We start from the raw sequence: 12,367 nt of genomic DNA, 5'->3' as shown, positions 1-12,367 counted from the left end.
ACATCGTCTGCATAATTTGTTGATTATTTAGCCCATTCAAGCAAATTATGTGCAGTGTTTATTGACCATATTTTGTTTCTCATCATTACCTTTTTCTCTTTTATATTCTCTACAAATTAAGGGTTTATTTATTTTTATAATATCAACATATAAATTTATAACATTGATAATGTATCTGACACAGACACCTTATTAAAAACCTTAATACAAATAAAAATAATTAAAAAAATTAATGATCGTAAATAAAACGATAAAGTTTCGGGCCTTTTATAATAAAAATTAAAAAAATAGCATTCATCCATAATTATAATGGAATGTTGGTGAAAGTGGAAGACATTGACACGGACATTAAGGGTTGAGATTTGAGAAGCCACTGCAAAAATTGACCAATAATTTGGCTTCTTATTTCCTGTTGGCGTGGAATTTGCAGTCTTAGAATCACTACCTTTTGTTTTGTTTTGTTTTCTTGCATTCACGATACTCATGGATGTGAAGGCTGCATATTCCTTTTAGGTCAAACGAAAGAAAAGATAATCATTAATTACTTTGTTCTAGGCGTTTAGTGACTAAATTATTTCTTCTTCCCATTTTGATAATTATTTTTTAAAAATTATATCTAACTTTTAGTTTATGTTTTATTTTAGTATCCGATGTTAAAATTTAACAGAATTGTTGTTCATGATATTTTATAAGTAAATTATATCATTCTTCACTCAAGTATCTTCCCACTTCCATTTTGGTCAATAATTTTTTTTAACTTAATCACTTAACTTTTAAATTACTCATATTTTAATCACTCTACTTATTTTTATTAATGATATTGATAACTTACAAACATGGTTGTATTTAGGCCTAGCCTACCTATGCCATGACCCACCCCAATCAAAAAGGGTAAATTACTTATTTAGTCACATAATTATTATTTAGTTTTTTTTTGGTTGTCTAACTATTTTAAATTTTAAATCACACTCAATGTTACGTTTTGGTCACTTATCTTTAAAAAAAATAACGATGATGTTGACATATCTTCATAAGATAATGTCACGTTAGGATTGAAAAATAGTTTAAAAAATGTCATGTTAACATCATTTTTAATTTTTTAACAATACATGATCAAAATAGAACCAAAATGTAAGGTTATATATGATTTTCAAAAATAATAGTTGAGTGATCAAAATATAAATTAAGTAATAAGTGGGTGACCAAATAGTTAGTTTATCCTAGATAAAAGATATGAATGAATTATGTTAAGAAAATTATATTGGTCCAATTAATATATTTTTTCTAGATTTAATTAATGTATATATAATTGCTATTATATTTTGAAATTAAAAGTATATATGAATTAATTTAGATAAATTTTTTATTATGTTTATATTGCTTCAATCTATAAAAAAAATTCTAGATTCCTCAATAAAAGATGGCATAACCAAACCATCGGGGCTTTGTGACCACAACCTATCGATGATCACAGTCCGGCCGCCCATCGCTTTCGACAATTATAGACTTTAAACCAAACTGCAAAGCGAGCTACAGCCCTTTCCAGCAAGCCAGTGAAAACACCAGTTACGGTAAAATAGGAGCACTGGACAGCACCCAATTCGACCCGACCAATGACGACCACTCCCGCATAGCCACCTGCACCTGAAAAGCAGCGCCAAAAGTTATATGAATAATATGACCCATATGATTTTTTCCTTTATTGGGACTCAAATGCTACATAAAATAATATAACTAAATAATAAAATGAAAAATAATTAAATTAAATAATATAAATTAAGTTTATATCTGATTTATAATATATGACTAATAATAGAAATTAATTTAATAATTTTAAACTTAAATTTGGACTGTAGTTTCAAACTTTTAAGAGCATAAAAATTAAATATGTCAAATACATGGATTAAATCTCTCATCTTCGTACTATACAAATATTAATAACAGAATTTAACATTTTAAATTTAGGATAAATTATATCATTAATTCTTAAATTATTATTATTTTTATTTTAGTCATTAAATATTTTTTTAATAAAATTATCATTATTATTATATGTATTTTTATTTTAATCATTCATCGTTAAAAAAATAATGATATATTAATAAGAAAAATTATATTTTCAGTTGTTTATGTTATTTAACAACTAACTATCAAAATAAAAAATAATTTAGTAAAACAATATAATTTGGTTTACTGAGGAAATTTTTTATATTTCAAATTGTTATGTCATTTTAATAGAATTTTTTATATTTTTAATGTATTTATTGAAACAGTTTGGGCGCAAATTTTCGGATTTGAACTGACGAAGCTAAAGTATAAAGATTTCTGGCATTGTGAAGAGGTCTTGGCGTCGACTCAGAAGGCACTCTGCAGAAGCTGTTAGTTTTATTTCCCCCCAAATATACTCAGAAGGCACTCAAAGCCGCAACCGAAAATGGAAGAGTATTTGCAGTACATGAAAACTCTCCGCTCTCAGATCAACGGTTCTTTTTCTTTGATAGTTGGCTATCCAGTTTGCTTCTTAATTTCTACGAAATAATGCTAATCTTTGGAAATGAAATGGCAGATGTGGAGGATCAAGCCGCCAACATTTCAGCTGAAGAGCAGATCCAGTTTACTACCATTCAAACCTTGCAAAACGATATCCTTTCTGGTAATTTCATTTTTGTATTTTCTGATAATCGAATCGCCGGAATATAGAATACCTTGAACCCGCTTTCGTTCCATTTCATATATATAGATGAAATTAGTTTTATACACAGTTTGTAATTTTTTAGACATTTGTATTTATTTGATTTGATCTTCGTAATCATACGCATTGAATTGATTTTTAAGTAAGTTAAAATATTTAATTATTTTTAATAATAAAAAAATAAGAGTTAGCTATATATTGACAACCGCCTTATTCTGTTCATTGTGGATTATATTGCTAGATCTAATTACTTGATTAAAATATTAATCCTAATTTCATTTTATACTGCTACGAATATATTATCATATGCATAAAAGAAAGATAAGAAAATACAAGTGAAATGATAGATAACATGCTTTTGAATATATTTTGTCTACTTTTGAATTCAAATAGTCCAATGTTCAGTTTTGAATTTGTTGTTACATTGATTTTAATCTCAAATTTTGATATATTTTCTCATCTGTCTCTAATTTGCAGCAAAATCCACAAAAAAACAACTTACGGAAGACATTGAGAAGATGTTGACAGCAAAGGGTCAACTGTGTTCGCTGATAATTGAGAAACAGAGAAAAATAGCCTCTTTAGATTCTGATTCATCCACACTTACCCAGGTTATTTCCCAATCTCTCTTTCATTATATGAGTGATGTCTCATGTGGTCATCAATTTTGAACTTTGCTATGAACAAGAAAGCAAAATTCATAGCTAGAATAGAAGCTACAGACAATAAACCAAAATATTCAGTCTATATGGGATGGTAATGGATAATGTGGGTTTGAATATTAATAGATCTCCGACCTGTATTTAATGTGGATGATAAGCGATTTGGATTCTATAACAATGGAGCATATTCAAATTTAGATATTAATAGAGAAATAGATATCCGTCTTGATGTTCTAGCTACCTCCATAACAAACTCATTGCTCTACTTTGTTATGGATTATGTTCTGATTGACAATCTGTATATCTGTTTTTACTTTTAAATAAAGAAGGAAACAATCTTTTAAGTGATTAATTCGAGAGCACCCATGTTGTAAGATGCTGGCCCAATGAGAGCAGGCTCAAACTTCGAACCGCCAATACAACTCTGATCTTACCAGAACAATATGCATGTCGAACTTTAACTTTGTACCCAAATCTGTATGTTGGCTACATATTTGAGATGTTAACATTTGTTTTTGCTACTGTGATTAGGTATCCTATTGCCATTATGTTTTTGGTCAGCATTTTGCTTATCGTTTTTGTCTCTGACTTACATACAGACACTGGAGCTTATTCAACAGGAAAAAATTAGCTTATCTTCCAAACTAATAGAAAAGAGGTAATACAAAGTGACCTTATGGCAATTTAATAAACACCGTGTTTTATAATGACTATGAAAATTAAAAAATGTCTTAAAACTCTTACTATGATGCATAGCTTGTTGATCAGCATGCTATCTTTTATGTTTAAATTGTGGGTTGTTTGTCCTTTATTCTGGAAAAAAGGTCACATGTATCAACATGTTGATCAACATATGAGGGCATCACAATGATGGAACTCACAGTACTTAGTTTTGTTTGTGCTATGGATTGGACAAAGCTGTTTGACTGATATTAATGTCAATGGACCATGTATTTTTTTAATGGATAGCTGCAGTTCTTGATTTAGGATGTTATAGTCTTCTGATGTCATATGGAAGGGTAGTCTCTATATCATATGTGCCTTCGGATATAGGTTTTAGGCTGAATCATATTGATTGCATATATTCACATTCTTTTATGTGCTTGATTTGTTTATTCTTCATACTTTGAGTGATTGGACTTGACTGGTTCATTGCACAACTTTGATGAATCCCAATCTTCTTTATTATGATAACAGTGCTTACTACTCCAAGGTGGTCGCGGATTTTTCCTCCAAATTGCAGCAACAACAGGTTTGAGTTCCATACTCCACTTCTAGGTTTCTGAGTTTCGCGCTCAGCTTTTCAACACGCAGTTGATGATATCCTCTTCATTTGCGCGTAGGAGTGGGTCAAATCTCAGAAAGGAAGACAAATGGAAGAGCATGATTTGGTACTCTCTAATCTTCTATGCTTTCCTTTGTTTAGTAATAAGAATCAATTAAGAAAGGAAGCAGAAAAGGGACAGGCAGTATAGGAAAAAGACATAATTCTTGAATAACAGAGCTGGTCTACTCTGCTCTTTTTAATCGTGTACAAACTTTTTGAGCTTTTGACTAATATTGTTGAGTCCAACACGTCTGAATAAGTAAGATAACATGATATCATTTGCTGTAAATCTTGACAACATAGATTGGTTTTCTCAGGTTTTGTATAGTTTGTATCACTTCTGGTCTTGGGCACTCCCTAAGCATGTATATTATATACAATGTTTGAATGCACATATTTAATATGAAAAAACATGTAAAAGTTCAGTTCGTTTGTGCTAGGTGACCCACATGAAATTAGTTTAATTTTTTTAGCCGTTTTGGTTAATAAATTCCTATTTTTGCTTTTGAGAATGGAAAAGAGAGCCTTATGCATGTGCAATATTCAAGAATTACCCTAATTATAAATCAACCTTTATTGATACCCTAAGCTGCTCATTTATCATTTTGTCTTTTTGCCTGATTTTTCCATCTGAAAGGAACATCTTAAAGATCTGCTCCAGACAGGTTGCTAAGGCTTTATCTTTCTAATTATAAATGAACCTTTATTGATCCCCTAAGCTGCTCATTTATCATTTTGTCTTTTTGCCTGATTTTTCCATCTGAAAGGAACATCTTAAAGATCTGCTCCAGACAGGTTGCTAAGGCTTTATCTTTCTAATTCTTGACATATTTATGCTTACCCGAGTTTTGAGTCACTTTTAATTTTTTTAAATCAATTTTTATCATTATTAAATTCTAATAATTAGCATCTTCAGGTCAACAACAAACTTGATGAGAAAATGACTGAATCTGAAGGTTTGGCTTCAAAACTTGTATCCATATATTTTTTGAGAATATCTTTTTGTCTTTTCCACTCTTATGTAGGTTATGCTTTCAAGTTTTCTTTTAAAAATACTTTTTTGTTTTTCTTATTTGCACCTTTCTCTTTGATCTCCTATTATGAGTGGTTTCTTTCCTGCTATCTTTGATGGCTTGCACCCTTCTAGAATTCAATTGGTGGCATATTATCCACAATGCATAGTTTGTTCTATATATCATTAGACTCAATCTAGGCAACTAGGTGCCACATGGTTGGCAGAAGATCTTGCTCTGATTAGCATAGTCACACCAGAAAGAGCTGTTGTCAAATGACGATATTCAGGAAGTACCGTTTAGATTTCTCATTACTTTTGGATGCTCTAGAACATTACCTTATTTTTTAAGGATTTCTTTTCTTTATCAAGACCACATGGCTTCAGGACAGTTCATTATTCCTCTATGATGAATTTATACGAGATTTATAGAAAGGACGAAAGCGGTAATCAAAACTTAAAGAGTTTGTCAATGATACAAAATTTCACTTCAATTTCGCATTATATAAAACCTATATGAAAATTCATGAATGTCTGACTTAATAATGTCTTAAATAGGATGCTAAGTATTTACTTTAACCAAACTGCTATATTCTACAAGAAATTTTGGTGATTTGTAAAATTGATCTTTATACCGTGTCAAATGTCAATTATTTCATACCGTTTTGGGTTTACCTTGCAGATAATCTTAATGTTGGATACTGTATGCTCACCAACAATAAGGTAAATACCTTTACACCAACAACTGAGATTTAACGGGTTGGTTTGTTCTAACTATTCCTCTGAATCAGGACAATGAAGCAGGGAATGACCTGATTGTCAAGTTGGACTTAGCAAAAGCCAAGCTAGATGGGATTGTACAAATGAAAGCAAAACTTGTGAGAGATAATTGCAAGGTTAGTAAAGAAACTTAACGGCTGTTCCACTGGATGGTCTTAATCTTCATCAATTGATTCTTTTGTTTCCTAATATTAAGGGGGGGGGGGAAGGAAAAAATATCTTTTATGGCTGGATTTCAATTTATTTGCATTTTTATTTAATTAGGATTCAAATCAGAATCACCTTCTCACTTCTCTTTTTCCTTTTCCCATTGATTATGTACATGCTAATTCCATGGAGCCTTGGATACGATTACATCACTTGAATACATGATGGAAAAAATATGATGTGACATGAAAAATTAACGTAACATGAAAAAAATGCAGGAATGTGTCAAAAATCTAGATAACATAAATATTAGCACGAAATTTATATAAATATATAACACCTTAACCATGATTGGGAGAGGAAAATACAAGAACACTGCAGGAATACAGGAATCAGTTCCTTTTTACTAAACTGAATGAGTTATATTTAAGATATTTCATCACGGAGGAAAGCAGTTTTTTTCATCTGTCTAAAATACATCGTAGTTTGCTTTATGTAATTACAAAGGAAGTTTAGTTTTAGCCTTAGGTGCGTTGTTTACAATTCTGAATTTCTGATTGTTCTATTTTATGTAGTTTTCCTACTGTTTGGCCTGTTTAGCATCATGTTAGCCTCTTCCTCACCCTGTTGAAAGGAGGTTTAAATAAAAAGAAAAATGCAAATAGAAAGAAATACCAAAGAAGGTAACACTTTTAAGGTTTTCCGTTTTCAGATTAAGGAGTCTATTGAGCAAACAAAGCGTGGAGCAAACCATTTTAAGGTGAATTGCTTACTGAAATTCGTGCATGCAACTGTATGCTTGTTTACAAGCATGAAAGTTATACTGGAAAATGGTTGATTGAGTAGCATGGATTCACCCTCTGAAACAAGTTTGATATCAACCACTTGATGGTAACCATTTTCAGACTTTCACTTATATGATACAAAATAAATATGATATGAAATGGGTGCATGCTTGATGCTTTTATGTATAGTATTTATTTTATGTAGTTGATACTTTTCTGTATTCAAATATTTTAAAGGGTGAATGAAAGTCCATATTTAAACCGTTTGAGTAAAATATTATCTTAGACATCTGGGACAGTTTTCTTTGTATCCTTATAAAGTTTGTTTGTAACTATAGCCGGAGCTGTGGGAAATAAGTATACTGACACTTGAAGAAGAATACAAAGCGCTTCTATCAGATAAAGACGGAGAAACCGAGTATCTTTCCTCACTGCGAAACCAGGTTGAACAAATAAAGGTAGCTATATGTTTCAAATTGGCATAATGAAAAAAAATGCTAACGTTTGATTAAATATTCACTTTGGCCCCTATTTTTTAGAGCATTTTTTCCCAATATTTCATTTTAGGGTAAAAGGCCCTTAGCGTTTGACAAAATAGTCACTTTAGCCCTTACTTTTTTTCTTGGAGCATTTTGGCCCTAAACATTTTATTTTAAGGGAAAATGTTCTTATTTTGGAGCGTCAATGGTTTATTGACTAACAGTTTTTATTCACAATGGAGTCTCTCTGTTCAAAAATGAAACATTGGAGGCCAAAATGTTCAACAAAAGGAATAGGAGATAAATTAACTATTTATTCAAACATTAATTGCATTTTTTTGGCATTATGTCTTTCAAATCATGCTTTCGGTTTCACGAAGTGGCCTTAAGAAAATTGATGATTCCAACTCGGCCTTTTTAAGTCAAAATATATCCATCTTAAAAGTCTCAAAGACCATTTTTTTTCCTTCCTTGGCCTTGCAAGATAATGAATAGGTGCGCGTCCACGTTTTACAGGGAATTTCTCTTCCGATTAAATGTGCCTGTGGAGAAGAATACATGCTGGATCTTTGTGCCTGATCGGATAACTCAAAAATGAAAAAGAGCTAGTATCTGCTACAGGTAATGCTTAACTCAAAACTGATCGGATAATATGGTAAAATGTGAATAGATGCTACGGTGTAAATTTTTTGTAGCTATCTGAGAATTGTGTTGGACAACAGGCTTGAGCCAAGGGAACATGTACGGTAAATGCTGTAAATATTACTGGAGAAAGAAAATCAATACATATCATTGCTTTCATCTTTTATTTCTAGGAAATCTTGTTCTCTCTTGCTGTGCTCTATTACCAGTTACCCGCCTCAGTCGTTAGAGTCCTTGCATTTATATTGAAGTTTGGAGCTTTAAGTAAAATACATATTTTATTAAATATGGGACATTACTTTTAATTGAAAAAAAAAAACAAAATCATTATAAAATAAAATCTAAACTAGATGTTAAATATGATTTTGTAAATAAATAAAATTTAAATATCAAATTAAAATAAAAGTAATAATTTAGAAATTTAAATATATAATTTATCATTACATTTTATCATCTAATTGACATTTTCTTAGAAAAAAAGCTCATAACTCCTTAATTGATTTCCTAACGAAATTTTTTAATTCCTCCATTACCAAAGCTGTGTCTTCTAATTCTGGGAGACCATAGAAAGAGTGAAAAGCATTGGGATACTCAATCAAATACGCTTCTTTCCCACACTTCTTCAATCCCTCGTAGTACCTTATTTGCCAATCATGCAACGGATCAACCCCTCCGACCACCACCATCGTTGCCGGAAACTCCAACCTCGATATATTATCACCCGATTTCGGCCCGAACACATTGCAAGCCGGATGGTCCAGGTCCGACTCTTCCGGCAAAAACATCTTCCACAACCGGTCCGAACCTTTCACCGTTAGCACCGGCCCGTCGGCAAATCTGGTCTAGGAATCCGTTCTTTCTTCCCCACCAAAGAACGGTTGTATTGTCATTAGCCCTTTCAACTCCACGTTTCTTAACTCGTACTCGCACGCTTTCACCGCCACGTGGTGTGCCAAGTTGCCGACTGCACTGTCCCCGGCGATGAAACACTGCTTTAAGTTTGCGTACGAGGGAAGATTTAGATTCCCCAAGTCGGTATTCGCATTGTCGTCGATGAACTTCACGATGTCGAATCCATCGTCGTATTGACATGGATATTTATGCTCCGGGGTTAACCGGTAGTTGACGGAAATAATGACTGCCCCGGTTTTCTTACAAAGTCTTCGACATAGGTCGTCGCAGGCTATGGAATTCACTTGCATATACGCGAAGCCTCCACCGTGGAAGTAGATGATGACCGGCATGTTGGCGTCTCGATCCACAGAAGGAACAAAGAGGCGGAAGTAGAGGTTTCGAGCGGCGTCGACGACGGTGTCGGTCGTTTTGACGCCGTCGCGGGGCTTTTTGGAGAGAGGAGCTTTGAGGTCGAATAGGTTCAGGATGCAGCGCGGTTGATGGTGCCATCGGAGCGGCGAGAGAAGCTGACGCCGAAGCCGAGCATGGACCGATAGAACCGCTGTGTCCAAGGCACGGCTTGGATTGTGGAACTTGCATTCTTCGACATGTATTTGCAGTCTGGAAATTATTAGTAAATATTAAGCTGGGTTCAATTCACTATAGTTAGTAATGTTGGTTGAGCATTATATATATACTTGTTTTTACAAACATAATGGGTTACGTACGGCTGCGGAGACATAAAAATGCAACTAATTTATGGGTTAGTATTTTGCTATATTATTTTTCCCGGGAAAGTATACAAATGTCCATCGGGTATTATTTTGTTGAGTATATCAAGTATTAAAAATTATAAAATGGTCATCCAACTATATATCATGGTATTTTGTTAAGTTTTTAGTATTAAAAGTTACAAAATGATTATTCAATTATTCATATATTTCAAACTCACCCTTTTTGTTAAAAGATTAATGTTCATCTAAGCTGAAAGTTAACATGTTGACTAGGATGTGATAAAATCATATTTTAATGATGTCTAGTGACACCATTGTTGCTTTTAAGTATTGGCTCAGCGGCATAATGTAAATTAAGAATCGATCCACAAAATATAACTCAAACGATTTTGAGATCATATTTTATCATATACCAGTTAACAAGTTTAGGTCTAGCTCATACGACCATTAACTTTTTAACAAAAAAACGATGAATTCGAAACATATAAATACTTAGTTGACCATTTTGTATCTTTTAATAGTCAATGAACTCAACAAACAATGTCTGCAGTTGGGAACTATTTTGTAAATTTTAATAGCATGAGACTCAACAAAGTAGTGTCTTATAATCGAGGAACCATTTATGTACTTTACCCTTATTTTTGTGTATAAATTTATGAGTAAACACCATGTTTAATCATTTAAATATTCACACCGTTCCGTTTTGGTTATCAAACTATTTTTTTATAAAATCATACTTAAAATTATGTTTTGGTCACCCACAATTAAAAAATTAACAGTGATGTTGATGTGTCGCCATAAGTTAATATCACATTATCATTGAAAAAATAATATTATGTCAACAGTTCTGTTTAATTTTTAATGTGTGACCAAAACAAAACTAAAATTTAACTTTAAGTAAGATTTTGAAAAGAAATAATCGGGTGACAAAATACGAAATTTACCTCAAATTTATTTATATATTTTTTGTAAATCAAATTTTAAATGAAAACTATCTTTAAATTAATAAATTATTATTTGATATATTAGTAATATAGTTTTTAATTTAAAACTCGAGAATTATTTTAAAAAATAATAATAACTGCTTAATCAAATAAAATAAAACTGCCGGCCTGCCGCCTGATATTCTCATTGATTTGATGCTTAAATAGTTGTGGAAATTTATTTAATTAATTAAAATCGATTACTTTTTTGGTCAATAAATCAAATCGGTTATTTAATTTTCAACTTTACGAATGCAAACAAAAGTTTCGGTGAGTCAACGTAAATTATATGTAGTTTTTGTTTCTATTGTCGAGCGATTGATTAAAAATTTATATTCGTTATTAATTTAGCACCACCCGACAAATATCTACTCCAATATACTAATACAGGTTGACGAATAACATATATGCACAGTCTATGATGATTTAGACGATAGAAAATAAGAGGTTTTATTGATAATTTATGATTTAACCGGAGAAACTTTTATTGAGATGAATTATTTTAATTTATACGATAGTTTTCACTTCAAAATTTTATTTATGTTCACCTCACAAAAAAATTTCTTTTTAATATATATGTATCTTGTGTTCATCTTAAAAAATATTTATAGATCTACCAAGCCACTAGAAGAAATACAACAATTGTCCCTCTAGTATATGTCACGTTATATAGTAACGTGATTGATGACCGCGTATATTAGGCCCCAAGGGTTAGTTGTACTAGTTTTCGAGTAGGGCATTATGGAAAAGGTGTTTAACGAAAAAAAAATTGATTTGGTCCTATATTTTCAAATGTTGTAGTCTCCTCCTTCGATTTCGATTGCCCAGCTTTGACCCCCTTATAAGGTAAGCTTTCACTGATTTCATTTTCTATCCGACTTTTATACGATGACTAAGGGTAGTGGTAGTGACAGTGTTGCGGTGAAGAAAACAAAACTAGATAAGATAAGCACTGTGCTAGTAAAATTGGGGGTCCAACACAAACGAATGGATAGTAACTAACCTAGAAAAACCAAATTACTTCGACAAGAACTGGGATCTGCTATTTGCTTCGTTACTTTGGATCATTTGGAAGCAAAGGAACCAATCCTCAAGCAGGGAAGAAGAATGAAACAGGAAGGCATTAGAGCCAAAATAAGGAACACTGGGATCACACAAAGGATAAAACGATGGGAAGCTCCACCAGAGGATTGCGTTAAAGTTAATACGGACGGGGCGAAAGACCTCCTT

General features: G+C 32.1%; 1 protein-coding gene and 1 pseudogene across 2 annotated transcripts; one reads left to right on the top strand and one right to left on the bottom strand.

Annotated features, from left to right (window-relative positions):
- The first annotated feature begins 2,359 nt into the window (after positions 1-2,359).
- Positions 2,360-8,648, top strand: LOC120133792. 2 transcript variants are annotated; one of them, XM_039150308.1, is made up of 12 exons: positions 2,360-2,483; positions 2,567-2,653; positions 3,170-3,303; positions 3,954-4,012; positions 4,552-4,606; positions 4,698-4,745; positions 5,598-5,637; positions 6,376-6,416; positions 6,485-6,589; positions 7,333-7,380; positions 7,744-7,863; positions 8,401-8,648. In XM_039150308.1, exons 1-12 carry the CDS (start codon positions 2,435-2,437, stop codon positions 8,461-8,463), a joined length of 849 nt encoding a protein of 282 aa, XP_039006239.1. In that variant the 5' UTR covers positions 2,360-2,434; the 3' UTR covers positions 8,464-8,648. The 2 variants fall into 2 exon arrangements, 1 of the variants encoding a protein (XP_039006239.1); XR_005517125.1 differs by lacking the exon at positions 8,401-8,648 and having other exon boundaries at positions 7,333-7,511; positions 7,744-7,864.
- Positions 8,649-9,008: 360 nt separating this feature from the next.
- On the bottom strand, positions 9,009-10,033 carry LOC120133756 (annotated as a pseudogene).
- Between the last annotated feature and the right edge of the window lie 2,334 nt (positions 10,034-12,367).

This window comes from Hibiscus syriacus, unplaced genomic scaffold (genome assembly GCF_006381635.1).
Source record: "Hibiscus syriacus cultivar Baekdansim isolate YM2019G1 unplaced genomic scaffold, ASM638163v2 tig00110596_pilon, whole genome shotgun sequence".
NCBI classification, from domain to species: domain Eukaryota; kingdom Viridiplantae; phylum Streptophyta; class Magnoliopsida; order Malvales; family Malvaceae; genus Hibiscus; species Hibiscus syriacus.
The sequence above is the reverse complement of the archived record's forward strand: the minus strand, read 5'-3'. Positions and strand labels throughout refer to the sequence as shown.